Genomic DNA, 27680 nt, shown 5'->3' with positions numbered 1-27680 from the left:
TGCAAATAAATTCATAACATGGAAGTGACTGGATCACTTGTAATAGTTGAAGGTAGAGTGACATATACCTATTGTCAGCTCCCACATACTCCCTCCGTCCCAAAATTCTTGTCTTACATTTGTCTAGATACGGATGTATCAAGTCATGCTTTAGTATTAGATACGGACTTGATACAAAACGTGACTTGATACATCCGTATCTAGACAAGTCTAATGCAAGAATTTTGGGACGGAGGGAGTACATAGGAATCATTAATATTACGTGATGATAACTCCATGACAAAGCAATGTGAGAGTGAACTTATATTGTTCTAACCATAGTGTGAGAAAAGCAAAAATTAATATTCACGAAGTTCATTCCCATTCCTACAAATCAATCAATTATTAACTTGATATTACTCTGCCATAAATAATAACTCATTAGAAATTATAATACCTCACATGAGATTCAACAAAAAATAACATCATCAGGAGATTGAAAAGTAACATGTTCACTTTTGACTTTTGACCCGCAAAAAAAACATGTCACTTTTGACAAGCTCCTCCACGAACCAAGTCTTTTTTCGATGTATTAGCGTGACCCCATATATTCCTAGATAGAGGCACAACATAACTTTTTTATGCACGTGCAGCTGATGATGCATGACACCATATATTTAATCGGTCCACAACGGAATTTATTTTGTTCTGTTTATTCCTTAGCAGTGAATTTTTTATTTCTTATTTTAATTCCCAGCGAATTTTATTTCCTCTTTAATTTCTTCTCTTCATGCCTTATATAATTAGCGAAATTTATTCTTTCATTTATTCTTTCCTTGTGAAATTTATTTCTTCTTTAATTCCTTCCTTGATGTCTCGTATATAATAGGGAACACGGGTATTAGTTACGATGTGGGCGATATGGTGGGCCAGGCGATGAGCTATCCATGACAATCAATTTCAAAAACTCATGAGCACCCACTGTTTCATTGAGAAATACCTGGAAGATCTTGATCTTGTCCCTACACTCAACGCCACTAATTCAAAGGATTTGCATGCAACGTCGGAGTGCCTGCATGTGAACACCAGGGACATGCATATAATTCCTAGGGGCATGCATGTGACAGATTCAACTGTCTCTAATACTTGGCTCCAGCCTGTAGCTCATGAGATGAAGATTAACATGGATGGTGGCCTCTCTAGGAACGGTGCCCAAGGTGCGATGGCAGCAATTTGCAGGGACAAAAGAGGCCAATTCGTGGGCGCATTCGTCGTCATCTTCAACGGCCTCGTGGACCCGGCCACCCTTGAAGCTCAAGCTGGTAATGAAGCGATGTCCCTTGCAACTGATCTTCACTTAGATTCTGTGTGTGTTGCTTCACACTGTGTGGAGGTGGTGGCCAACATTGAGACCGGTGCTCCTTGCCGATATGTTGCCATTTTGAAGGAGATCAAGCATAAGCGGAGGTATTTTCGGGATCTTCAATTCATCCACGAGAAGAGAAAATATAATGGAGAGGCGCATGCACTAGCCAAAGCAACTTCTTCTCTTCCTATCGGGTGCCATGTGTGGTTTTCTGTTTTGTCCGATATTATCTGTATCCCCATGAACATTAACATTCAATAAAGGGTGCAGTTTCCCAAAAAAATTATTTTACCAAATCAGTAACACTAATAGCTAGTTCATTTTTTCGATAAAGAACAACTAGTTCAGGGCATCTCCAGCCGCGCCCCCAGGAAGGCCTCCCCAGGCGATTTTTTCGCGCCGGCGCCAAAAAAACGGCCCAGTCGCGCCCCCAGGAGCCCGATTTTCGCCGGCCTGGGCCGAAAACAGCGCCGGCGGACCCAGGCCGAACCCGGGGCGCCGAGGCGAACTGTTTTGGCGCGAAACAGCCGCGGGCCCGCCGCGTCAGCGACACGTCGCCTCATCTTCCCCCAACGGCCTCGATTCCCGCGGGGAATCAATGGCAAGGCTGACGCCGGTCAGCCTTGCCATTGATTCCTCATGGGCGGCGCGTCACGGGACGACGCGCCGACACCTCCCCTCCCTCGCACGCGTACACACGGGTGCGGCGCGGCTATATAGCCGGTGGCCTGCACTCGCCTGTGCCCACACCAGCCCCGCCCCTCGCTGCCGCCCAGCTCCTCCCTCTCCCTACCTCTCCCGAGTGTCGCCGCCCAGCCCCTCCCTCTATCTCTCTACCTCTCCCGAGCCCGTCGCCATGGCGGAACGCTACCCCGGAGACGAGGCGGCGGCCAACGGCTTCGGCCGCCGTTCGCTCCGCGAACAGGAGTCCTGGCTCCTGTTCCAGGCGAACATCCCGGCGCCGCCTGAAATGCGCGCCGGGCCGACGGGGTGGAGGCTCAGCACCGGGGGAGTGCCCATTCCCCCGTTGCCCGACGCCGTGGCGAAGCCGAAGTACTTCGCCGAGGAAGTCGAGGTCATGCGCGCCTCCCTCCCCGATGCCCAACTCTCCCTCCCCCAGTATGCCACCGACAACCACGCGGCTTGGGCGGCGTATTTCGAGCGCCGCCAGCAGCAGCACTTGGCTTCCACCAACGGCGCGCCGGTGGTCGGCGGCCGGCAGAACAGCGAGGGTCGCCACCTGTGGTGGGGCGTCCCCGGCCGCACACTCGAGGGCGTGCTGACGTACCTCGAGGGCGGCAACGACCCGCCGTTGGTGTACCCGGCGACGGCGGCCGCCCCGACGCAGCACCGACGCGCCGGGCCATGGGCGCCAAGGAGGTTCGGGTCCTCCTCCTCTTCTTCCTCCTCCCGATCTTCATCGCACTCCTCCGACACTCTGGCCCTGCTCGGCGTCAAGACCGAGCCCGCGGCGGAGACGCCGCTCGGCCAGCGCACTCGCAGCGCCGGCATCGTCATCAACGAGGGCGGCCGGCGCGCCTACTCGCCGGCTCCTCCTCCACGCTTCGTCAAGCCAAAGACGGAGCTGGGGCTCGCGCCGACGAAGACGGAGCCGAGGCTCGCGCCGGTGAAGAAGGAGCCGGCCGCGCCGGTGACGACGGAGCTCGACGACGACGATGCGGCCCTGGAATGGGCGCGCAGGGACTTCATAGCGATGGAGAAGGAGCGCCTGGAGAAGGCGAAGGAGCGCCAGCGCGCCGCCCTGCTTCGCTTCGCGGAGCGTCGACGCGGCCGCGACGAAGGCGGAGTCATCGTCATCTGCGACAGCCACGACGACGACGACGACGATGCGTCGCCACTAGTCCGCCATGGCGACGCCGGGCAAGGGTCCAGCAGGGGCGCCCGCGTCAAGGAGAAGGCCGATGACGACGATGGCGGCGACGGCGGCGACTTCAGCCAGTTTTTCCTTTAGATTAGTTAATGTATATGTGCTATGTAATGAAAATCCGCGAACTTCGCCGAAATGTATCGATATTTATCGTGTTTGGCCGAAATTTATCGTGTTTGGCCGAATTTTATCGTGTTTAAGCCGAACTTCACCGAACTTCTTTTATTTTAAAACGTGCCTGGGGGCGGCGGCTGGGGACCAACTCGCCCCAGGCCCAATTTTTGCGCCGGCTCACCCCCAAGCGACGATTTTAGGCGCCCCCTGGGGGCCAACGGCTGGAGATGCCTTCATAAACTGTTAATTGATTAATTGTTGAATACAACTTGATTGTAGATTTCAAAATTAAAAGAGGAAGACTATGAGCATGCATAATTTTTACTATGATAAAAACATATTCAAGAGCATTAATGAAGATCATTTTTTTCCTTGCAAAAAATGATGATACAATTCAAAAAAGAGAGGGATTCGTAGCGAAAATTTGCCTCATGGGTATAATGTGATTTTTTATTTGCTAGTTCTCTTTTTCTTTTAACCAAAGTAATTACTACTAAGTTTGAGTCCACCCTTCAGTTTCTTTCCATATTCGCCAATGTCCATCATGTGAGGACTCATCGGGCACGAGATTTCATGGGGCCTCCTGGGCCACCATCTGCGATTAGCGTATGCATATTTTCACCCTAACCATTTGCCATAGTGGCTGCTAATAGTGGCCGATATAGGGGGGCAGCGTTCGAGATGCCCTAACCATTTGCCATAGTGGCTGCTAATAGTCTGGTCTTGTACTAGTAGTGCTACTGTAATTTAATAATGTTCAACTAATAGACTTAATTTTTTAAAATACTGTAGGTGATAGGAAATTCTTCATGCTGCCACTGACACTCTTAGCCATCTTCCCACTCAATCTCAACTTCTTCGTCTACGTCTTCATTCTGGCATTTTAGTATACGCTTCTTCTTTTCTTCACTTGAGTTCATCTTTTTATCATCGTCAATACCTTCTGACTTTTCTGTTTGTCCACCGGTGTGTCTTGTATGATCCATGCCTTGTTTTAACATCCATGGAGGAAAGACTTTGGACCTGAACCAAGCAATAATATCCCAACTTCAACATTTGTCTCTCTCCGACATGGAACTACAGCTGCCGCACCAATATTATTTTCTTGGCGCCATGACCGGAGGTCATGTACTCTGGAACATCCAGTCCCTCCACCCTCTGGATCTGCGCCAACAATGGCTTTAACTGCTCTCATCCAACTCAGCAAAGATATAATATTTAAAGTCTGCCCGCCTACGTCACCTTATTATACTCGCTCTAATATTTTTGGTGAAGTCCGGATGCAAAGCACCTAAATTTCCGTGCAACAACACTTTGTCTTATGGGGTTTAGGACTGGCCGACTTTTCATGTTTTGGTAGTACTAGCAAAAGGCCCATGCACTGTAATGGGACAAAAAAATCATAATATTCAATGGACATGATCATATTTTACTACATCATCGACATACACCACTCTCAATTTCGTGAAATCATGAACATTTTTGAAAAGTCGTGCACATATTTGACATCATGAAGATTTTTCAAATTGCTGAACACTTTTACAAATTTTGAACATTTTCTAAAATCAAAAATATTTTTTGAATTCATGAACAGTTTATGCTATTTGCAAACATTTTTTAAAATTGTGAAAAAAAATAGACAATTTTATTTAATCGATGAACATTTTTTTTGGAAATTGGTGGAACCATTTTTGAGATTCACAAACATTTTTTCAAATGCATAATCATTTTTTAATCAGCAAACAACTGACGAATGAATAAACTATTTTGTAAGTCACGAACAGTTTCTAAATTTTTAGGGTATTTTCACTTTCATCAACATTTTTTGAATTGGCAAAATTTTATTCAAGTTCATTAACATTATTTAATACATGAAATATAAAAAAAATCATGAACATGTTTGGATTTTTCGAATTTATTTTCAAAATTGCGAACTTTTTTTAGTAAGTAAACATTTTTTGAATCCACAAAGATATACGACTTATTAAACATTTTATTTCAAATACAACGTGTATGTAAAAAATACAACGTGTATGTAAAAAATAAAACATGTATAAAAATGTTGATCATCTATTTAAAAAAGTAAATGTGTATAAAAATTTAGCTGCTGTACACAAAAAATGTAGATTGTGTGTGAAAAATATGTGTACTTCCACTAAAAAATGTTCGCCATGTATTAAAAAATATTAACCATGTATCCAAAAATTATAAGTCTTGCATTCTAAATAATATTAAACGTGTATATAAAAATGTAGATATATACCCAAAACAGTACAATGTGTATGAAAAAATTAGACATAAAAGAAATAGTTCTAGAAAAATGTTAATCAATGTATAGAATTTTTTAGAAATGTATACATAAAATATGTTTCTTATCTATAGGAAAAATTTAGAATGTATATCGAAAAAACTTGGGCTAGGGATACCACTAGTATATATCTACATTTTAATTTTATTCAATAATGCGAGCACCAGGATTTGAACCCTGGTGGGTTAGAGGTACCACTGTCCTCCTATCTATCCAACCATAGGCTATATTTTTGTGCGTGTGGCGTCCTTCCCTTTTCGCGACTCCCGATTCTGGTGCAGCCTTAGCATTGGCCCAGAAAGAGCCAAACATAATTCGTAGGCTCTGCCATCGCAAGTTGCGCCAGTTACGGATCCCACAGACGCGCCTATGTCTCGCTTTTAGCGAGACGTAGACTATAACAAAGAAAAACCAATGAAATTCAGCAAAGAAACAAAGAAAACACCAATGAGAACCAGCAAAGAAACAAAAATAATGAAGAAAAATAAGAAAATGGGAAAGAAATAAAACAATTTATGTAATGGAGAGAGAAACAACAGAAAATCGGAGGAGAAAAACCCAGTCAAATCGGGAATAAAACCATGGAAAAACAATAAACTAGAGAAACCTGTGAAGAAAAAAACAGAAATAAACAAGGAAAAGAAACCAAAAAAATAGAGAAAAAATGTACGCTACCAGCTAGTGAGTGTGCGCGCCTGAACGATTGATGAAGCACTAAAACCGGTCGACCCAGTACTATACAGAACAAGAAAACCCTTCAGACGAGACAAATGCTAGTCTCGCCATAAGCGAGATATAGCCTTCGTTTGTTCCCACTACCCACACACCAATAAAGATCTCAAAGTGGTGGTGGAACACGGATGAGGTGCACCCACAGTGGCTTTAGCAGAGCATATCTTGTTCTGGCATCAATTTCTGATTATTCGGTATAGTATTTCTACAAAGGTGTGGCTAGGTCTCAGTCGACTGGAACTTAAAATAAAAACTGAAAAAAAATATGCATGGATCCCAATGTAAGATCGCACAAGCATAGCGTCGACAAGTCTAGATTTAGCAAGTTGTTTCTGCAAGTCCTTATCTTTTGAGAAGTACTGGATGAGCTTGTGCGCCAGGACATGTGACGACTTTGTCATTTCATAGAAGAGATGAGAATCCATCACTACGCGGAGTGGCCACATTAAAAGAAAAAAACACTTTGTAGTTGCAATCTAGCTAGGCTTGTTTCAGTGGACAAGATCGAGCAGAGGTTGTATTCCCGGTTGTTGTCGTCGCTGTCTTTTGTTTCCTCTGAAAAGGAGATTTAACCTTGTTTTTGTATCATGGTGATCACACAGCCATTTGTAGTTCGCTCTTGTAAGTAGCCACTAACAGTGAAGGTTAGCACCTTGAAAAAGGTTGAGTAATCCAAAGACGATGTGTGTCATGGATGTTTCCATCTAAAAGAGCAATAAATAGTCGTCAATAGTTAAAATCGCACAACCACGGACATAGTAAACTTTGCACATGAGCATGTAGAGCATGTCAGGCATTGACACGTAGAGTAGGCTCTGACGCTCCTAGCACATCTGGGACGAAGCAGGTGAGGAAGTGGAAGCGAAAACGGACAACGAAAGCCGACCACTGTAGATCGATGTTCTGTTGTTGTCCACATAGCCATGCTTTGATCGACTCTAAAAGTTGAAAAAGGAACTAATGCGGATGGCCAACACCCTCAAGCCAACAATGACAAAGAAAGGAGCGGTCGAAAGCTGGACGTCGTCAGCACCTGTAACCATGGTGGCAGAGCACAGTGATATCGTCCATGGACACGAGGTAGAGTATCTCGTCGGTGGGCATGCTCATTCAACTTAACCAACATTTTTTATGCTCTAAGTTGGTGAGTTTGTGTGGCAAAATTTAATATGATATAAAATCAATTCCGTACATATAGCACCAATCTCATGTTAAAATTAGTTTAGTATGTAAAATGAAATATATATATAATTACTCCATTGGGAAACATATCTCCATTTCCGCATACACAACTTTGTTGCCGTCTCGATCGTTAGGTACAACCTCAGCTAGCTCCCATGGCATTCTCCTCCCCGACCTCCTCATCCTGGTCACCGGAGCATGCCAAGCCCACCCGCGTCCGAGCTCCCCCAACAGAGCGCGCCCACGACGGAGGCGACGAGGAGGACGACGACGTCTCGCCCTGGCGGAACGCCTCGCGGGTGCGCAGTGTCGAAGCCCTGAGAGCCATCTGCAGGAAGTACTCCATCCCCAACGGCTTCACCCCGCTCCTCGCCGGCGACCGGTCGGCGCGCGCGCCGCCGCCGCCAGGGTCCGTCTGCATGTTCGTCGACGCGCTGGAGGCCGGGATGCGCCTGCCCCTCCACCCTTTCTTCGGCGTGGTGCTCGACCACTTCGGGATCGCGCCGGCCCAGCTCGCCCCTAACGGCTGGCGCGCCCTGGCGGGCTTCGTCGTGCTCTCCCACTTCGCCGGCACGCCGCCGTCGCTGCCCGTGTTCCGGCACTTCTTCTCGCTGGTCGCGTTCCCGCACAGGCTCTACTCTCTCCGCGGCAAAGACGCCGCCGGCGCCGGTTTGCTCTTCCGTCCGACGAAGGCCAAGAACGCGGGGTGGAAGGAGGAGTTCTTCTTCATGTCGTCGTCGTCGGCGCCGTGGCCGTGCCCCGTTCAGTGGGGGAGGCCATTCAGGTCCGCCACGTCTGATCCGTCGCTCACCGGCCCGGAGAAGGCCGTGGCGGCGAGCGTGCTGCGCGCTCGCGGTGGTTCCCCGATCGATCTCACGGCGTATCTCCGCGACAGCAACTTGGCCGCGGCCAAGATCATCGGGGCACTCTCACCGCCGACGGCGACGCCTACTCCTCAAGGTGAACTTCTGAAAAGAGCGGCGCACGCGCCAGCGGAGGAGTCCACGGTGAAGAGCGAGCCGGACTGCGATGCACCGTCGCCCAGTGCGCCGTCGTGGTCCCGAAAAGAGAAGAAGCGGAAGCGGCCGGAGCACCATGCAAACGGCGAGAGCTCAGCGTCGGGATATCTCTCTTTCCCGCCGGGCTTCTCCCCGCATCTCCGGAAGGCACGGACCACCACCACGGCCAAACACGGGAAGCAACACCACGGCTGCGACGACGGGGACACGAGCGGCTGGAAGGCGGCGAGGCAGCTGCTGCAGGGCATCGTCACGCCGGAGCGGCAGCGCGAGCACGCGGCGTCCAGGCCGGCCGACGTCGTCGCCTCGAGCTACGTGTCGCTGCTCCAGGTGAGGTGAATTTACTTACGAATCATCCATGCGCTTGCTGAGCATTCGATTCCAGCATGATTTGTTTGTTGATCTGGAGTCTGGACTGACACACATGCATGCCGATGCCGGTCTGGACCTTGTCCTGTAGACAGCGAACGAGGTGGCGTTCTCGCTGGGCTACGCTCTGGAGCTCGAGGAGAGGCTGAGGGACGCCGACGAGCTGCGGGCGGAGCTGCGCAAGGTGAAGGCCGAGCTCGCCGAGACCAAGGCCAAGGCGGCGGCCGTGCGGGAGTCCCGGCGACCCAGGGCGCGCTGACGAGTGACGAAGAGCTCTTCCTGGACGCCACGCCATGGCTCCTGGTGTCTCCACGGTGATATGCAGGCTGATGGACCTATTTATTTATCTGTTGTTGTTTGAATGTTGACTAATTCATTCGGGTGTCTACACCATTTCACCAAATTACTACTAGAGTACTGATGTACCTATTTATTTATCTTCTAGCTGCGGATTGACATATTTAGGCCTGTTTGGATTGAATGTAAAATTTGTGTGCTGCCCCGGTATATATGCAGTTCAAACTTGAGCTAAATATCGGGGAGCACACACTAATTTTAATTAAGTGTGATGTGTTGCGCTGCACGTCACTATATTCTCAATTCATTCCTATGTATTTATTATTCATGATTTTCTGCACACATTTAAATTAAATTTCCAAAAAAAGTTCTGCTTTTTGGCAAAACTACAGATTTTAAAGATTTTTTTACTTACATAACTAATTCAAATGGAGTATTTATACCAACTTCACAGTCTTCGAAACACATTAACATACTGGGCTGGTACTTGTGGCTTTCTATAGGTGGGCACAACAGCTTGGAAACTTTTCACATGAATAATCCACGTGCAGAAAAATGTTGTTAGGTCGCTTATTCAAAGAAATTAGCTCAAAGTTCCATGTTTTTAGAAAAATATAAAAATCTTGCAAATCACAAATGTCAGTAATGAAATAGAAAAGTTTTGAGAGAAACAATTGTTTGAGTTACTCATACATGTTTTCAACATAAAATTCAAAGTTTCTAAAAAATATCATAATTGTTCCCATTGGGGAAAGTCTTAGATCCTTTTGCCTAGTGGATAGGAGAAAACGACTTTTCAGGATTGGTTTATCATTTCTTCAGTTTAAAATCCAAAATGTCCAAAAGTCATAAAATCTAGTAAAACCCTTAAATTTTCCTAGCGATGAATTGGGGGGTTTTATTAGCGTTTTGACCAATTGTTTGGACAAAACAACTTTTAAGATTGATGATTCATATTTTTAGTTCCATTCGAAGTTTCCAAAATGCAAATAATCGTAAATATTTGTGTTAGTGTACTGGGAAGAACAATTAGGCCTTCTTGACCTATGTTTGAGGGAAAACAACCGTTTAAGATTGGTGATTCGTATGTCAAATTCAAAATTCAAAATTTTATAATGAGCTATAGATATTATAATAAAATATAATACAACTATTACAGTGATTGGCGATTTTAGGGACCGTCCGTTCACTATGATCAAACGGTGGAGAAATAGGAGTTACCGGGAGTTACTAGACTAAAATTACATGAAATTACAAATAATTGTGGGACCATTACAAGATTATGGTGGGGCTAATCATTTTCTAAAAGGGTAAATCCGTCCAATTTAGTGTGCAGCGCTGGGAGAAAAGGAAAAGAAAATATATCCCTGCACGCTTCGTCCCCAATCTGTCGATCCCCTCTCCGCTCGCCTCCTCCTCTCCCGGGTCGCTGCGCCGCCGGCTCAGCCGCTTCTCCTGCGCCTTCTCCTCCTCGCTCCTCTCCTCATAGATGAGTCCTCGACCAGATCGGCGTCCAGCGCAGGAGGATCCGGATGGTCGTGGTGGTGGCATATTCAGCGGCGTCGCCGGACGAGCTCCAGGCACGGGGAAGATATCTCCACGGGCCCGCGCAACCACGTCCCCTCGCTGACGTCGGCATGTAGTCCGCCCATGCCGCCGAGGAGAGGGAGCAGCCGCGCCCGGAGGAGGTCGTCCCCAACGTCTGCATAATCCAGTCCGGATTTGTGGAGAGCCCGGCGCAGCACCATCTACAGGTCCATATCTCTTACTCTACCTTCTTCCTTGCAAAGTCAAGGCTTCCATTGCTCTTCAGTTCTGGTTACTAGTTGGAAACTGTAAAAATATCTGACGAAGCACATCAGCTTTCCACAGTGGCCATGTAACTAAATTCTGAATGTTGCTTCGTTATGATGCGTAGGAGCCCAAGCAGCACCAGTCACATTTGAGTTTCCTCTCCCAATGCCAGCAAGTCCATCAGCTGCTCCTCTTACGTTAACACGCACAGGACTAAACATACCATTCCCATCGCCTTGGGCATCTGCAAGGCAGATACTACCTTCAGTTCCTGAAGCACTTGTCCTATCATGCTCCTGCCTGTAGTCACAAGAATTACTTGTAAGGCAACAGTTTCTGCAAGTATCAGGAACTATTGCTTGCACTCTGTGGCACAGGAGCATCTGCATTAACAAATCAGCAAAGTTTCAGAGATGGTCTTACAGGGAAAAAAGCATTTATAGGGGAAAAAGCCCATTTTACAGGGATAGACTAACCTGAAGCCAAAGACCATCATTTATAGCTTTGCAAGGAAATTCAAATTCTTCAAGTTGCTTTCGAACACTTAACAGTGCATCAAATGACATATTGTAATAGAGAAGAGAACCCCTTTCAAATATATTCATGAAAGTATTATGCTTGATGGAGCAGGTGGGCAACTCCCTTTTGTCTAAGCTTTTATAAATATTATTAATTGACTTGATTATTTGCAAGTGTGTGATATCTGTATTCTATAAAACAGGTCATGATTGATTCTGCAGTTGCTGATTCGTTTTTTTTTTTTTGCTTCCAATGCTTTGTTACATTGATAAGGGCCGGAGCTTCAATGACGAATCCACTATTCACAGACAGCCCAACTCGACAGGCACAAGCCATGTCGACAGTCGAGGTGGCACTCGGGGGCATGCTCGCCTCGGCAGTCATCAAGGTGGCGAGATCAATTCTACCATTTCAGGCAAGATCAAGCTGCACAGGAAACTGAGGAACGATCTGGAGAACATGAAGATGATGCCAGAGTCGGTGGAGGTTGTGCTCGGCGACGTTGAGAGGGAGTCTATCAAGCATAAGTCCATGCTTCTGTGGCTGAATCGGCTTAAGGATGCCGCGAACGACATCTCCGACATGCTTGAAGATTTTGAAGATGAAACCGACTTCAACCTGCTATGCAAGATTCTGTCGATTTGGTCACTATCAATCTTGATCTGAATGATGTTGTTTAATAATAGATGAATATTTTTAGATAATGAACTACATCTAAAACTTTTTTATGTAGTGAGGTAGATCTGAACCTCACTGTTGGAGTTGATCTTTGAGTCGATGTTAAGTAAAAGCTACTTCTGCTTGTTGATGCAAGACCACCTTTAGATTCGAAAATGTCCCTGCCTTCTTTTGTTTGACCAATAGTAAGCTATGTCCACAAATACCATGATTTGATTGAGGGGAAAGTGAAGTAGAACTAGTCTGGTATCCCAAGTGTAATATCAGTTTCTGCATTGTTTTTCTCAACCACCTGATTGAAACTAGTTTGTAATGCCATCTCCGCCCCTTTCAAGCCTTCCATGGTACTGATACACCGCATTGTACCTCTTGCAGTGGGCAGCCACGATGAAGAAGATTAAGATGCCACGTAAGATGAGATCGATGCAAAAGCGCCTACAAAAGATGGACTGTGATAGTTATGGTGTTCAGCCAGAAATTCACTGCAAGGAGTGGCAAGTTCCTGACATCCAGGAAACAACAGGATATGTGGAGGAGGCAGAAATCATCCGCAGGACTGATGATGAAAGGAAAATCTTGGATTGCATATCTGGGAGCAATAGTTATTTCCCCCTGCTTTTGATTACAGTGATTGGAGTCAGTAGGTAATACAGGACATGGTAAATTTCATTGGAATATAACTTGCAAGTTGATGGGTTCAGAACCTTTGTGCTGTGAAAAAGAGTTACATTCTTCTGATTATGCCACTGGACTATGGCCATTTTCCCTTCAAATTAGCTAGGAATCTGTCTATTTAGGCAGTGTATGGCGCTGTATAGAATGGACAGTAATTATGTATAGTATTTCTTCGAAAACCAGAATTGGCTCAATTTGGAAGAATGGCTGCTTTATGTGAATTTGTTACCCTCTTTGCACGTGTTGCTACAAGTGCATTACCATGCGACACATCATTTGCATGATGATCTAAATACCTTTCGTATGCTTCTGGGCAGGACATGTCCGAAGAAGACATATATGCATGTCCAAAGAAGACATATATGCATGTGGGTACATGGATATCGGCGAGAGGGACTTGAGAGAATATGGGTCATCGCCCAAAAGGAAGAAACTTGCAGATAACAATTCGGCAGCAGTGACGAGCCTCTTCAGTAGGCTTTTGGTTTTTCTACAATTTCAAGCTTTAGAGCTGAATTATTGTCCCAAGTAGTGTTTACATTATTTTCGAACCAACAATCACTTTATTGAAGAGACAATTGTGAGACTATGTTTACAATAATAGGCTATCAAATTTGAGTTGTTGCTCATTTTTTAGATGAAAGGTTCCTTTAATGCCCGCACACTTAATTATGGCTTTTACTATTTTTGTATTGCATATGCTGCACTAGTCCATACCAGTTTTATGTTCATAACGTCAACTAAATGACCAGTTGTACTAAGAATGTCACTACATTTTGGATTGATGCAAATTTGCACAGGCACATTTCACGAGACAGGCAAAGAGTATTTGCTTAAAAATTTGGTGCAATTTGTCAAAATGCATATTTTCCATCATATATTTGTACACGTACCTGGGTATAACCAATCAAGATAGCACATTGGTTGAATCAGTTTCAGAGTTCAGGGTCAGTACATGACAAGCCAGTACTGAAATGATCACCTATCAACAAGCTTAGGATAAGACACAACATTTGAAAAATGAGCGGGACTCGACCAACTCCAGTTGAAATAGTGCTACATAAGACCAATTCCACAAATAATGTACAGAAGTAGTAGAGCAAGCGCAACAAAGTATCACTAATAAACATATAAATGGGAGTCTTCTTCACAGAATGCAGACCTTGGTCGCAATCAGTCATGATACATATGATAGGGTACGTACTCTGATTACATAGCATCCTAATTAATCCATCACACTCTACAAGTTTTTTTTGCGGGTACACTCTACAAGTTATAACAAAGATAGTTACTAGAATTGCAAGTAGGGAATGCAGCTCTCTTCTCTTCATTGCTGGAGCCTTTGTCCATCCAAAAGCTCCCACATATCCTTTTTCTTCACATGGCAAACCTGTTTCAGAGAAAGCAGAGGAGGTTCAGGATAGCGGCACACAAATTTCCTTGCTGGAATCTGAACATTACATAGCAGGTTCACAAATGTACTACTCATATTGCGGCACACAACTCCAAAACAGCAGCTTCTTAAGCTCATGATTTAGATGCTGTGTAAATTAAGCATGCTAGGTCAGTTCTGAACTACATATGGCAATCTCACTCCAAATATATGCATATTTTAACTATTGAAATTAATACTCCAAATATATGCATATTTTAACTACTGAAATTAATACTCCAAATATATGCAATGCAACCTCCAGAAATGTGAGAACACAACACCTAGGCATGACAACTGCAATTACAACTCACTGGCTACGAATACATCGGTTCACGGTAATAGTAAATCACAGAAGAAATCTTATCACAAATAACAAAACCACTCAATCTACTAGACGTGACAAATACATCTGCAATGGGTGTGACATCTGCTTTATAACTACCGTAAACTGAATCTAATCTTACCAAAACCGCAATGGGTGTGATATCTACTTGGACACTTGGAGGTGTTTGGACCATCGATCAGCATTATTGACTTGTTGATTTTCAGAAACTAGATGATTTTTAGATCATTAATTCAGAAACTTGTTGATTTTTATATAAGTGATTTCAGAGCATAGCAAACAAATTCAGAAACTGCAAAGTGATCAGGCCGGTTCCACTATCACCTACACCTACACGCGTGCGGAATGTGACTTTGAATGTCTGAATGGAACAAATTCAGACATTCAGTGATGGATGACTATGTGGTTTACTGTGCACGTGCAATGCAAAAGAGAGAACAAAGAAAGAATGGCATGAAATACAGAAGTACAGAACCTGAATATTCTGACGGATGAATATCTTTGAATGTCTGAATTTGTTCCATTGTCGCCTACACGCGTGTGGAATCGTCAAAGGCAGACGGCGGCGCAGGGGGCTGGGAGGGATACTCGTCCTGGGCGAGAATCGACGGTTATAGATAACGGGGTCAGAGGATGTACATGAAAAAACAGGGCCGTCCTCGGCGGCGGCGGAAGATTAAGCCCCGGGTTACCTTCCTATGGATTGGGTCGCGGGCGTTGATGGCCGTCAGTGGCTGATCCAGGGAGGAGGCGCTGCCGTGGGGAGCGCCTATTCAACGGGGCGATGCTCGGGGCGCTGGGGCAGCAGAGGAGAGCAGGCGGCTGCGGCTGTGCGAGGGTCGGCGACGGCGGCGGCACGAGCGACAGGAGGGACGCCGGCGGCGCCACGATCGAGGGCAGGGTTGGCGGCGGCGCCTGTGCGAGGGGATTGAGGAGCCTAACAACGACGAAGGATGTACCAGGGATTGACTAGCGACTAGATTGACCTGCTAATTTACAACTCTATCCTTTTCACACAAAAAAACTCTTTAAATCATTTCTTAGATCCGACGGTTAGAAAAAAACCAGAGGTGGAGTTACACAAAATTACGAGTCATAACTCGCCAATCACCGTAAAAGAGCTCAAAATATAAATGTTCCTGGTAGTGATTCGGGGGAACTCCACTAGAGTTTTATTGCTGACATTTTGTCCGTTCTAAAACAATCGTGATTGCTACTAGTGAAGGTGCATCCAACAATGCAGAATCAGCTACCAGTGGGCGCGTGTAGGCCTGCCACTGATAATTGTTATACTAGTGGCGATCACATTTTTCACGCTCACCATTGCTAACAATTTAAGAAAAAAAAATAGGTGGTACCTTTGGCGGCGGCTTTGCGTAGTGCAACTCTGCCGGCGGCCATGCCTGGGGCTTCCCCGTCACGTTGCCCACATGGATGCCTCTCCTAGCGCCGGTGACATGCTTCCCTGTCACTTTGCCCACGACGGCGTCCTCTCCTCACAGCGGAGGCCTCAACAAGGCATGGCCGGCACCTGTCCGTTGCATTGTGTGCCCATGGACTCGTCCTCTCCTCAACAAGGCATGGCCGGCACCTGTCCGTTGCATTGTGTGCCCATGGACTCGTCCTCTCCTGCTTGGTGACACTTGTGTGGGGGCTGCTCTCAACGGTGGTGACCCCTCCCCATGGCGTGGCAGACCCTGGTGATGCCTGCTCCCCGGTGACCCGCAAAAGAAACATGGGAAGGATAAGAGAAGGAGAAACGGGCACATGTGTGACTGGAGAACAATAAGGAAAGAGAAGAGAAGGAGGAGAAGAAATGACTTTTACGGTTAATTTAGTTCTTTATCACAAATTGTGCCAAGCTTTATTGTATTCATTTCATTTTGACATGCAGTTTCTACCAACTTAATTTAAATATGTCAGGAAAAAATTATGAAAGTGTGTTGTATTGAGATTTGATATTATTACCTAAATCTTACTTTGTATTCCCTTCATCTAAATCATTTTTCCAATTTAGTATATGCTATTTGACAATTGCTTCATTCATGTGTGTGTGTGTGTGTGTGTGCACGCGCGTGCGTGTGCTTTCTTTACCTATCTGTAATAGCCAATCTGCGACTTCACAATTGGGCTCAACTTTACTACTCCATGCTTTCAATTTGATGCACATTGACTAATGCTTACATGATCTGCCTATACTTTTCATTTTACACATAATCTGCCCATTGACTTGCTCTGAAGCGCAAGAAGAAAAATCACGAGAAAGACGACGGCATTAAGAATCTAAGAGGTCAGGTGGAGCAATAGCTAAGGGACACTATCAGTGCACTGGAGGGTCAAGTGCACTAACCATCTGAAGCAGCAACTTGCCCAGGCGGCTCAGGTGGAGTTGCTGGCACTGTTGCCGGTGTTAATCAGATTGTATAGGGCGGCAGATGGCATCGCCTTCCTCACGTGTAGCCAGAGAAGCGGCAGAGAAGCATGGGATCTGTGGAGAAGCTTTATGCAGTCCCGAGGGGAGGGGGCCAATGCCCCCCCCCCCCCCCCCCCCCCCTTAAAATTTGGTGAAGAATTTTCTATGCATCATAGATTGGTGAAAATAGAGGCCCTCACCCTAGAGTGGAGTTCAACGTGATTTTGTATGAACCTAAGTAAAAATATGCATGGTAATAAAAATATAGAGAAGATGAATAAAAATATTCTTTTGACATTGTGGCTTTCTTTATTTTCAACTCAAATATAGATGCACCGTCCACAATCAAACTACGAATGAGAGAGGAGGGTTCTCTGTCCACATACCTAGAGGTTCAACCCTAGCCCTACTAGCTAGTTCATGAGCCACGCGATTCGTCTCTCACGCACAAAGCTAAAAAATAACTTGTAGAAATCATTTCCTACATTGGTCGTTTGAGTCGTAGAATTGAATTCTATAGGAATTTTTTCTATGGAATCGTCTGTACTACATTTCATTGAAAATCTGGTATCCACTTCAATCTCTTTTTTCGCTTCCTTTGTTTTTCTGTGTCATTTCTATGAGATTCAAGTGGGCATGCCACTCCAATCCTTTATTTTCCCTATTCCCGCGTTTTGAGAATTGGAATGTGATACTAAGTGGTGGTGGGCTGGCTATGTTAGGGAGCGATTTTTTTTAGCAGGAATTGGCATAGTGATCGATTGATCTATACATGCGTTCATCGCTTGCAGCGGCGGCACATTTAGTTCAACCCTAAAAGCGCGATGGCAGAGAGGTAGGAGTCGCATGCGCGGCTAACGACGGTCTTCCAGCCTGGTGTGCGACGTGGTGAAAGCCAAGCATGGATGGGTTGGTTCTGTTGTTTCCGTCGCTTTGGATCAGGTACTAATTCTTTGTTTTCCGATAATTATCAGGTACTAAGTCTTTTTTATAAAAGGTACCCGCCCTCTGCATTTGGAGGATGCATGCATCCATATTATTAATTATTCATAAAGACAATACAAGGTGATATATCAATAAGTCCGAAGCCACCATCTTGACAACACCGTTGCTACTCCTATCCCCTTGATGAAGGTGTGCTGAATGTTCGGGACTAATACCAAACAGACAACGCACGAAAGCCTAACATCTAAAGCCGGGTGTCCTATCCAAGCCACTACCTGGATTAGGTCCCACACCGATCTAGCACGCTCCCAGTGAGCACCGCACACTGCAAGGGCCGTCACCTTCATCTTCCCTCGGTCCATCCCTAGAGCAGAACTGATGCACCGACCTTGCCAGGCCTCTCTGCCATCAAAGCCACCATGACGCCAAACAGCTTCCTCCTCCAGCGCGAGTCCATCTCTAATACGCGCCCATCGCCGAACCTCCGCGGCGCCATGCCGCCGGGATCCGCCGCCGGCCTTGCGGTAGATGCAACACCGCTCCTTCTCTTGTCCCCTCCAGCCAGCTCGTGCTCCAAAACGATGCCCCCAGGAGGGACAACAGCATCGAAGGTGCCATCATCGTCCGATCCGGTAGACCCAGATCTAGGGTTTTCCCCGGAGCATCACGAGTGGGGCGCCATGACCTACAAGAACGATGCCTCTAGAAGGGAACAACATCGTAGACACCGCCATCGTCCGCCATGACCGTAGTCGGCGCGGTTTTCATCGGAAATCCCCCCCCCCCCCGATCTCGCAGTTGACTGAAAGCGAACGGAGTTTCACCGTGAAGACCAAAGCCCCCGTCGGCACGCCGGCAAGAAACCTCCAGCCGCCCCTCACCAGTCCTCCACGCGCCACCGATTGCCACGCCGGGGCGGATCTGGACGGGACGCCAGATCCGCAGCTTCCGACGCCCATCTCCAGACATAGACTATACCGAGGGGAAGAGAACCATGCCGACCATGGATCTGGCCGCCGCCGCACAGGCAAGGGACGCCGCCCTACTTGCTGCTCGCGGATCCATCACCGGCGTCGCCCATGTCGCCTTCGGGTGATCCCGCAGCCCCCGCCGTGTCCGGCCCTCCACGCGCAGGATGAGGCACCGCAGCACCGCCGCCAGACCTGCCCACACGCAGGACAAGGTACTAAGTCTTTTAGTATGGAAAAGATGATTCCATGTTATGATTTACATCTAATTGTTTCGTAACCAATGTTTAGTGTTCTAACATCTTACTTTGGTTTTGGTATTTTTGTATAGGTTGAGTTTAGTTGTGATCTGGCCAATTTTATATTTTTTTTTGTGATACAATTTCTTGCACGCTATCATTTTGTACATCAAACATTAGGTCCATCATCCGCTAGAGCGTGTTAGCGCAATTTCGCTTGCTTGATGGTAAATGCAATTTGGCTTGATCTCCTCTGCAATCACCCATGTTGACTTGTATTTAATCAACGCTTGATTTCTTGTGCATTATGGCCCCTTCGGCCACGCCAAGAGGCGAGTCGTTGAGATGACACCTCTCCTAATTGGGTGATTTTTTGGTTGCGTCTAGGAATGCTAGCGTCCCGTGTCCTAGTTTCGTCCCGGGCCCCCAAAATCTTAGGACCGGGCTTGTGTACAAATATTTTTCGCGTCTTCGTGCATACATACATGGATCAAAGAGCGTTCATAAGTGTGTAGGGAGTAGGGCTATGCTAGTAATATCATGCACAAGCTCAAAAAATTATGCATGTGCGCATACGTGCACGCCTCTTTGGTTGATGTACTAGTCTTCATGATTCATGACTAGGTGACCAGATGAAGAGCGGTCCAGAGAATCATCCGAAAAAATTGGCAGGGCCAGCTATAGACGAGTTCGACTGCACAATGAAAGGTATGTTATGACAGGTAGTCCTACACCTAATGAGGTTGCTTCCAGTGGTGGTGGCCAAACCTTGATCCAGATGCAGAAACAAAAACAGAGCCGAGAAGACGAGGGTGTGTGTTTAATTGTAGTGCAATCAAACACACTCGTATAACTGATCGACAACGAATTAACGAGTAGTATTTCGTCTCAATGTGCTGGAAATAAACATCATCACGGGGGAAAACGACATCAATCGATCACATCAAACGTACGTGGGGATCCTATACAACATTACAGCACCGACTGAATTTGAGAAATCAAATCGATGTTATTCATAAAGTGAATAGTTAAATCAGCCAAAAAGCCACGACGGTATTGTCGATCTAGATACGTACAGAGATATTACAAGTACACGGGAAAATCAGCCGGTAAGATCAATCATGGTTGATCATCAACTAGTTAATTTCCTGCTGAATCCTATATCGAGGAGAAAATCCGATCTGTTGATCACGCCAGAACCACATGCACGGTGGAGCGGTGCAGCCCGAGATCGCGGAACGAGGCCGAGCCGGCGCGCACCTCGTCGGATGCACCGCCGGCGAGCTTCACGAGCCGGAACGGCCTGCGCCCCGCGCCGCCTTCCCCGAGCAGCACCGAGCGGCAGTACCGGAACAGCGCCGCGACGGGGCGCCCGGCGCCGAAGCTCCTGCACGTGACGCGGCCGTCCGGGAACCGCACGCGCAGGACGCACGCCTCCTCCCCCTTGGCCGGCTCGCGGTCTTCTTCTTCCGTCTTCATCGTCGTCGTAGCATGGGAGGGCACGGTCGCCGGCGCATTGGGTGGCGGGGCGGCGAGGCCGACCGAGGCGGCGGCGAAGGCGGCGACGAGCTCCTCCATGTTGAGCACCATCTTCATCTCCGGGCTGGTGGACGTCGACGTCGAAGCTGTGGCAGCAGGGCGCGGCGCGGGGAGGCTGTTGTTGCTGCTGCCGCCGCCGGACATGGTGAGGGAGGCGGAGAAGGCGGCGACGAGATCCTCCATCTTGGGCATCGTCTCAAGGCTGGTCTCCATCGCCATCGATCGCTGCTGAGTTATGCAATAGGTTACGTCGGTGCACACGTGCTGCCGGCCCTTTTGTAGACTCTGTATAGGGGGAGTCCGAGACGGGGTTCGACTTGGGGAGAAGCCTACATGCACACGGTCTCTTTTTTCCGTAGCTAGGGAGGCGTACGCGTACGTGTCACCATGGATCGTGTGAGTCGGAGCTCCACTCGGAGACGGACTTTCTTTCGCGTTCATTACTTCTTCCTCAAGCAACGATCCGACCCAGCCCTTGTGCAACCGTCAGCCTGCCCCGGCCATTCAGCTTGCCTGCATCCCCTGCGGCTAGCTGACGGGTGCAGGCCACATGCCGCCGCCCCGCCCTTTCCTTGACATCTTCCCATCGTGGTATTTGTCGCCGCTCCCATACAGAAGCCGGCCTGACCTTGTCTTATTTTCACGAAGTGTATACTAAATACCCAACCTTGTTAGCTAATGATGTGCTGGAACTAATTGTTCCGAAGATTACATATGCTATGAATGAAAGGCTGAATGCACCCTTCTCCGCTGAGGAAATTTCAGATGCATTGTTTCAAATAGGACCTCTAAAAGCTCCAGGCCCGGATGGTTTTCCATCGAGATTTTATCAGAGGAATTGGTCCTGTTTAAAAGTGGAGATTATTGACGTTGTCAAGTTATTTTTTGTGACAGGATTTATGCCAAGTGGGGTGAATGATACAGCTATTGTTTTGATCCCAAAAATAGCTCATCCGATATCTTTGAAGGATTTCAGGCCTATATCTTTGTGTAATGTAATTTATAAAATATTCTTGAAGTGTATGGTGAATCGTTTGCGGCCGCTACTTACGGATTTAATTTCAGAAAATCAAAGTGCATTCATTCCCGGACGGCTTATTTTTGATAATTCTATCATCGCCTTCGAATGTATTCATCATATTCAACAAGGGAATAGTGGAGGTAATTCCTTTTGTGCATATAAGTTGGATTTATCTAAAGCTTATGATCGTGTTGACTGGGATTTCTTGGAGGGAGCTCTTATTAAGTGGGGTTTCCCTAATCTCTGAATCTCGCGGGTAATGGAGTGTGTTCGCTCTGTCAAGTATTCAGTAAAGTTTAATGGAAGATTACTTCAACAATTTTCTCCTACCCGGGGTCTCCGTCAAGGTGATCCTTTATCACCGTTCTTATTTCTCTTTGTTGTTGATGCTCTATCTGCTTTATTACATGATGTTGTACAAGAGAAGGGTTTACAAGCTACTAAGATTTGTCGAAGAGCTCCTCCTATTTCTCATCTTTTGTTTGCGGATGATTCACTATTATTTTTCCGTGCGGAGCCGGATCAAGCGGCAATTGTCAAAGATGTTTTGAGCACTTATGCTACAGCTACGGGTCAACTTATTAACCCATCCAAGTGTTCCATCTTATTTAATGATGATTGTCCTGATACGGTTTCTGTGGAGATCAAAAGGTTTCTTGGTGTGACTCAGGAAGTTTTTGATGCAAAATATCTAGGTCTTCCTATACCATACGGGCGAATGCATAAAGGGAGGTTCGAATTCTTACAATCACGTATGAGTAGGAGACTTGTGGATTGGAGTGAAAGATACTCATCTTCGGCGAGTAAAGAAGTTTTGATCAAACCTGTAGCCCAGGCCATCCCCACCTATGTAATGAGTGTTTTCAAACTTCCTTTCTCGGTATGTGATGATTTGTCCAAGTTGATGAGACATTATTGGTGGGGCGTGCAAAATGGTAAGAAAAAAGATGGCTTGGGATAAATTGGTTCTACCTAAATCCAAAGGAGGGATGTGGTACAGGGATATGAGGGCGTTTAATCAAGCTTTGCTTGCTAAACAAGCCTGGCGACTCCTTGTTGCACCTGAATCGCTTTGTGCAAGACTACTATGGGCTAAATATTATCCAAATGGGAATCTACTGGATAGTTTTTCCGAGTAACTCGTTAGCAGTTTGGAAGGGTATCGAACATGGATTGAACTTGGTGAAAAAAGGTATGATCTGGCGAGTCGGCAATGGTAATCTTATTCGAACTTGGCGAGATCCATGGATTCCTAGGGGTATGCCTTTTACGCCTATTTCCCCTAAAAGAAGTTCTCGTCTAAATAAAGTTGCTGATTTTCTGGATGCTAATGGTGAATGGAAGGTAAATTTATTGGAACAATTTTTCTGTCATGTTGATGTTGAAGCTATTTTGAAAATTCGTACGTCGCCAAGACAACAGGAAGATTTTATTGCTTGGCCTTTTGAGAAGTCGGAATCTTTCACAGTTAGGAGCGCCTATCATTTAGCTATGAGTGAGCACATGGACCGTTTCTCGCAAGGAGCAAGCATCACATGTCCTGGTGGTGAACGTGGTATGTGGAATATTGTATGGCGTGCCTTGGTTCCTCCTAAGATGAAAGTTTTTGCATGGAGGGTAATTACTGGTACACTAGCAACTAACTTAGAGAGGAATCGATGTCATATTGGTATAAGGGCAACATGCGGAATGTGTGGGCGAGGAGATGAATCGTCATTTCATGCTTTACTAGTCTGTCCCAATGCGGCAAGCTTATGGGACGCAATGAAGGACCGTTGGCCATTGCCAAACAGGTATGATATTGCATGTACGGGTGATGAATGGTTTCTTCACTTGCTTGCTGGTCAACAGAGCAATGTCCGGGATATGATCATTATGGTGCTCTGGAGGGTTTGGCATTTACGTAATGAAGTCATGCATGCCAAATCTATTCCACCGATGGAGGTGTCTTGTGATTATCTATGCAGCTATCTTAGCTCTTTGCTACAATTAGGTAGTATGGGTGTGGAAGAGGTGATCAAAGGTAAAGCTCCAATCTTGATGGAACCAGTGATTGAAAAAACTCGGTCATCATCGTCATGCCTTCCTTGGCCGGCTCCTCCGCCGGGCTGGGTAGCTCTCTCTGTTGATGGTTCTTATTGTGCGGAAGACGGAGCTGCAGGATCAGGTATGGTTTTACGTGATGACAAGGGTGGTGTTATTTTTGCGGCTTACCGACGCATTTATCACTGTAATGAGGTGCTGGAAGCGGAGTTACATGCGATTATGGAAGGAGTGAGTCTCGCAATTCAACAGTCAAATCGACCAGTTCAGCTACAATCTGATTGTTTGGCAGCTTTGTCAGCACTATCTAATGATTCACTGGATAGATCAGCATATGGTCATCTTTTGGCAGAAATCAAAGGTTTACTGGAGAATAGGGTGTTTGTTCGTGTTAAAGTTTCTCGTGATCAAAACAAAGTTGCACATTGCTTAGCAAATTATGGTAGATCTGGGGATAGCACTGCGTGCTGGCTTAACCAATCCCCTCCTTTTATTTCTGAACTTGTTGCTAAGGATTGTAATTCTGTGAGTTTGGAATAAAACACCCTATTTCCATCGCAAAAAAAAAATGACAGTCGGGGAGTCTTCGTGCATGGCCCCTAAGGACCAGCGCCCTGGAGCTGCAGTTGTCATTGTTGAATCCTTGAATCGATTTGAAGAACCTCACACCAAATATCGCCATTGCGTACATACGTACGATGAGCTCTAACCTTGCCGCCCCGAGGAGCCGGCAGGAATCAACGTTGAAGCTCTGTCTAATCTGTCCCAATGGGCGAATTTTATGAGGATTAGAGCCTGGAAGACTGACTCAAAGAACAAACGCCGCCCTTGCGAGAATTAAAACCCTATGTATCTACTAGTTAGATCCGATGCACCAGAATTCCCCTCCCCGCCACCGGCCGCTAGATCGACGGGCGAATAGAAGGCGAATCCACAGGCTTGCCGGTGAAGATCGATGGGAGGAAGGTTTTCCCTAGCTAGTCGCCTTCTAGAAGGAAAAGAAAAGCTCTCGTTGCCTGTAGGACGTGCTAACAATGAATTGAACGTCTTGCCTCCTACTACATGTGGGAATTGCTCCATGAATCTTCTCTTGGTGGATGCTTATCGTGTAACTGTTTGGGATTTTTCCTTTAAATTAAGTACAGATGGCCCTGAATATCCATTTTTGAGCCCAGGCTCATCTGCCCAATCAAGAAATGATTCACAAAAAATACAAAACAAATTTAAAAAATCAAATTATTTTTTGCATGGTAGATAATTTGGTACTTGAGGTACACTTCAAATTTAAGATTATATGGACATATGAGTAGCTCTCAGCAAAAAAAAAACAAATTGGGTCATAACAATACATGAACAGTAAAAAATTACAGATCCCAAATTTGTCTTTTTTGCCGAGAGCTAATCAAATGTCCAAATGGTCTGAAATTTGAAGCACACCTCACGCATCAAGTTATGTACCATGCAAAACAAATTGAATTCGTTTGAATTTTTCTAGTGTTTGTTTAAAATAATCTTCACCGCAGGTGCAGATGAGTCGCTGCTCTCTAGTTGGTTCCTCCTAGTTTACACATTTTTGTCCTACTAGATCTGAAATAACTTGAAGTGACAATTTGAACCATGAACTGTGAAATATTTATCTCCGTTGATTGATTCCCTTGTCAAGCATATGCTCATTTGGTTGGTGTCAGTCTTGGTGACACGAATTCGATATTTGGTGACGCGAATTCGATATTTGGGTGTAGTTTTAGCTGTTGACCCAAAGGATAACATGCTGATGGGAGGCCTGCATCAAAACTAGAGGGGCTTGGCTTGAATTATTTCGGACGTGTTTAGATCAATATTTTGTTTTTAGTTGATGGTGGTCAACTACAGTATAGCACTTTTCTTTTTGAACCTACGGTTTGCAAGAAACAAATGTTCTCACCATTGTAATAGTAGTAGAAAATTGGCATGTCCCCAGTACATAAAAGATCCCACTTTTTTAATAAGAAAACAACATAAGTGAGTCATAGCATAAACAGTTATATAGCATAAGTCCAACAGATCCAATATCCACCCACAACGTTAACTTACAACACAACATTTCCCTCCAGAGGGCAATTACTCGTATGAGATACACACTTTAACTACACCATGGTCGACGTTGCAAATGGATTTTTCATACTGGTCGCGGTCGAAGGTAAGATCACCTTGGAAGGAGAAGGTATGACCATCAGGATCATGCTCAGGATTAGTTGAGACGCGGAGGCTCAACTTGATTATCAAGAGCGGATCTAAGTATATCGGAACAGCTGCCCAAGACCGTAACAGTGGAAGCTTGCCGCCAACAACCTCTGCTTTGTTCCCTTCTTCACAATAAAAGAGCATGGCATTCTTGTCGTCGTAGAATTGATGGTGTGCAGTGATTTCGCCGTAGACATAATAGATGGTGCCACCCGTGCTAGAGCCAGCACCAGCTATGAAATCAAAGTTGACGAACACCCTTGCTTGTATAGCACAGTAGAGCGGCACAAAAGTCACATCTATTTTGCGGCCACAAGCTGTCAGGATGGTGCGGGTTATAACTTTGTTGCACGCGTACGGGTTTACTCTGAAGACCAGGTACCCATCATCAATTCCATTATCTCCATCTGGGATTTCAATTTTAATTTGAAAGGCATTCTCAATGGCCTTGCCTTGTGCACGGAGTAACAAATTTCCCTGTGTATATATTGTCAACCGGATAAAACACGATTGAAAGGAGATACATAAAACAAGTACTCCCTCAGTCCCTAATTAACCGACTCAGATTTGTCTAGATACAGATGTACCTAGACAATAAAACATGCCTAGATACATCCATATCTAGACAAATCCGAATCAGTTAATTTAGGACCGAAGGAGTAATAAAAATATTAGTACATGAATGCATAGACAATATCTGAGAATCCACATCATGTTGTTGTTGACCTTTCGGAGAGGAGTAGTAGTAGGCAGAACGATCGTTGAAGGCAGCGAAGGTGCCCGTAAAGGGAAAGCGAGGACGCACAGACAACAGCTCCACCAGGTCCCGGGAAAAACAGTAAGCCGCGCCCACATTAGGGCTATCTCCACCATAGTAAATTGCGAGACTCGGCGGAGGCCAATCTGGATCAACTTCTTCGTTGTCGGAGTCTTCATAGTTTCTGCGTTCATTATCGTCGGTGTCTTGGAGGTAATACTCAGCCTGTAGGTTGATGTAATAATCATAATAATCGGCGTCAACAGATTCTTTTTGTTCGGTTCGCTCCTCAGCAGTATTGACAGTTTCTCTTTCCGCCCCCTTGCACTTTCCCGTCCTCTTCCCATTCCTCTATTACAGAAAAGTCGTCGAACAGCGTCGAGAGCGTAATGAATAACGCTAAGGGGCTCAGAGATGCAAGCCTGTTTCAGTAGAGGATCGAGAATTGTAGATAATTAAGAAATAAAAATATAATACTCCCTGTCCGTAATTAGTTGTCTTTGATTTGTCGTCTAGATACATCCGTATCTAGACAAATCTGAGACAATTAATTCAGGACGAAGGGAGTAGTAATCAACAAACAGTAATGCTTCCATCGAGCTACATCGATGCGCTGAAAAACTATTTTGTCTAGCTACCAGGTTCATAATCAAAAGGACGGATACAGATGTCGCAATACCTGCAGATCACACAAGATGGTCCAAGAAGATGCTCTTTCGGGCCTCCCTCCGGCGGCAACCGTCTGCAGCATACTTCTCACGGAGTTGGCTAGGTTGTCGGCGGCTCTTGGCAGGTTATCAAACCCTAGATTGACCTTACGGTGCTGGCCGTCCT

The 27680-nt window shown here is 46.0% G+C and overlaps 2 protein-coding genes and 1 long non-coding RNA gene across 5 annotated transcripts; 2 read left to right on the top strand and 1 right to left on the bottom strand.

The window, feature by feature from the left end:
- The first annotated feature begins 7681 nt into the window (after positions 1 to 7681).
- Positions 7682 to 9360, top strand: LOC123151715 (uncharacterized). Its single transcript, XM_044571379.1, has 2 exons — positions 7682 to 8918; positions 9049 to 9360. Exons 1-2 carry the CDS (start codon positions 7725 to 7727, stop codon positions 9214 to 9216), a joined length of 1362 nt encoding a protein of 453 aa, XP_044427314.1. The 5' UTR covers positions 7682 to 7724; the 3' UTR covers positions 9217 to 9360.
- A 1131-nt stretch (positions 9361 to 10491) lies between these two features.
- LOC123150644 (uncharacterized) lies at positions 10492 to 13556 on the top strand. 3 transcript variants are annotated; one of them, XM_044570476.1, is made up of 4 exons: positions 10602 to 11008; positions 11173 to 11678; positions 11841 to 12211; positions 12621 to 13556. In XM_044570476.1, the coding sequence occupies exons 2-4, from the start codon at positions 11652 to 11654 to the stop codon at positions 12634 to 12636; spliced, it is 414 nt and encodes a 137-aa protein (XP_044426411.1). In that variant the 5' UTR covers positions 10602 to 11008; positions 11173 to 11651; the 3' UTR covers positions 12637 to 13556. The 3 variants fall into 3 exon arrangements, 1 of the variants encoding a protein (XP_044426411.1); XR_006475270.1 differs by lacking the exon at positions 11173 to 11678 and having other exon boundaries at positions 11841 to 12889; positions 13238 to 13556; XR_006475269.1 differs by lacking the exon at positions 11173 to 11678 and having other exon boundaries at positions 10492 to 11008; positions 11841 to 13556.
- Positions 13557 to 14177: 621 nt separating this feature from the next.
- LOC123150645 (uncharacterized) lies at positions 14178 to 15654 on the bottom strand. The gene is made up of 3 exons (XR_006475271.1): positions 15391 to 15654; positions 15174 to 15291; positions 14178 to 14310 (listed from the first exon to the last, which is right to left on the bottom strand). It is a non-coding gene; the product is annotated as an uncharacterized lncRNA (long non-coding RNA).
- Positions 15655 to 27680: the final 12026 nt, after the last annotated feature.

This window comes from Triticum aestivum, chromosome 7A, assembly GCF_018294505.1.
Source record: "Triticum aestivum cultivar Chinese Spring chromosome 7A, IWGSC CS RefSeq v2.1, whole genome shotgun sequence".
Classification (NCBI taxonomy): domain Eukaryota; kingdom Viridiplantae; phylum Streptophyta; class Magnoliopsida; order Poales; family Poaceae; genus Triticum; species Triticum aestivum.
Note: the sequence above shows the minus strand (reverse complement) of the source record. Positions and strands in the feature narration are given on the sequence as shown.

What these genes read in the sequence shown, in the direction of transcription:
- LOC123151715 (XM_044571379.1), top strand. Translation starts at nt 7,725, where the DNA reads ATGGCATTCTCCTCCCCGACCTCCTCATCCTGGTCACCGGAGCATGCC. An exon ending in GCTACGTGTCGCTGCTCCAG is followed by an intron (nt 8,919 to 9,048) that starts GTGAGGTGAATT and finishes CTTGTCCTGTAG; the next exon opens with ACAGCGAACGAGGTGGCGTT.
- LOC123150644 (XM_044570476.1), top strand. Translation starts at nt 11,652, where the DNA reads ATGAAAGTATTATGCTTGATGGAGCAG. An exon ending in TATTATGCTTGATGGAGCAG is followed by an intron (nt 11,679 to 11,840) that starts GTGGGCAACTCC and finishes TACATTGATAAG; the next exon opens with GGCCGGAGCTTCAATGACGA.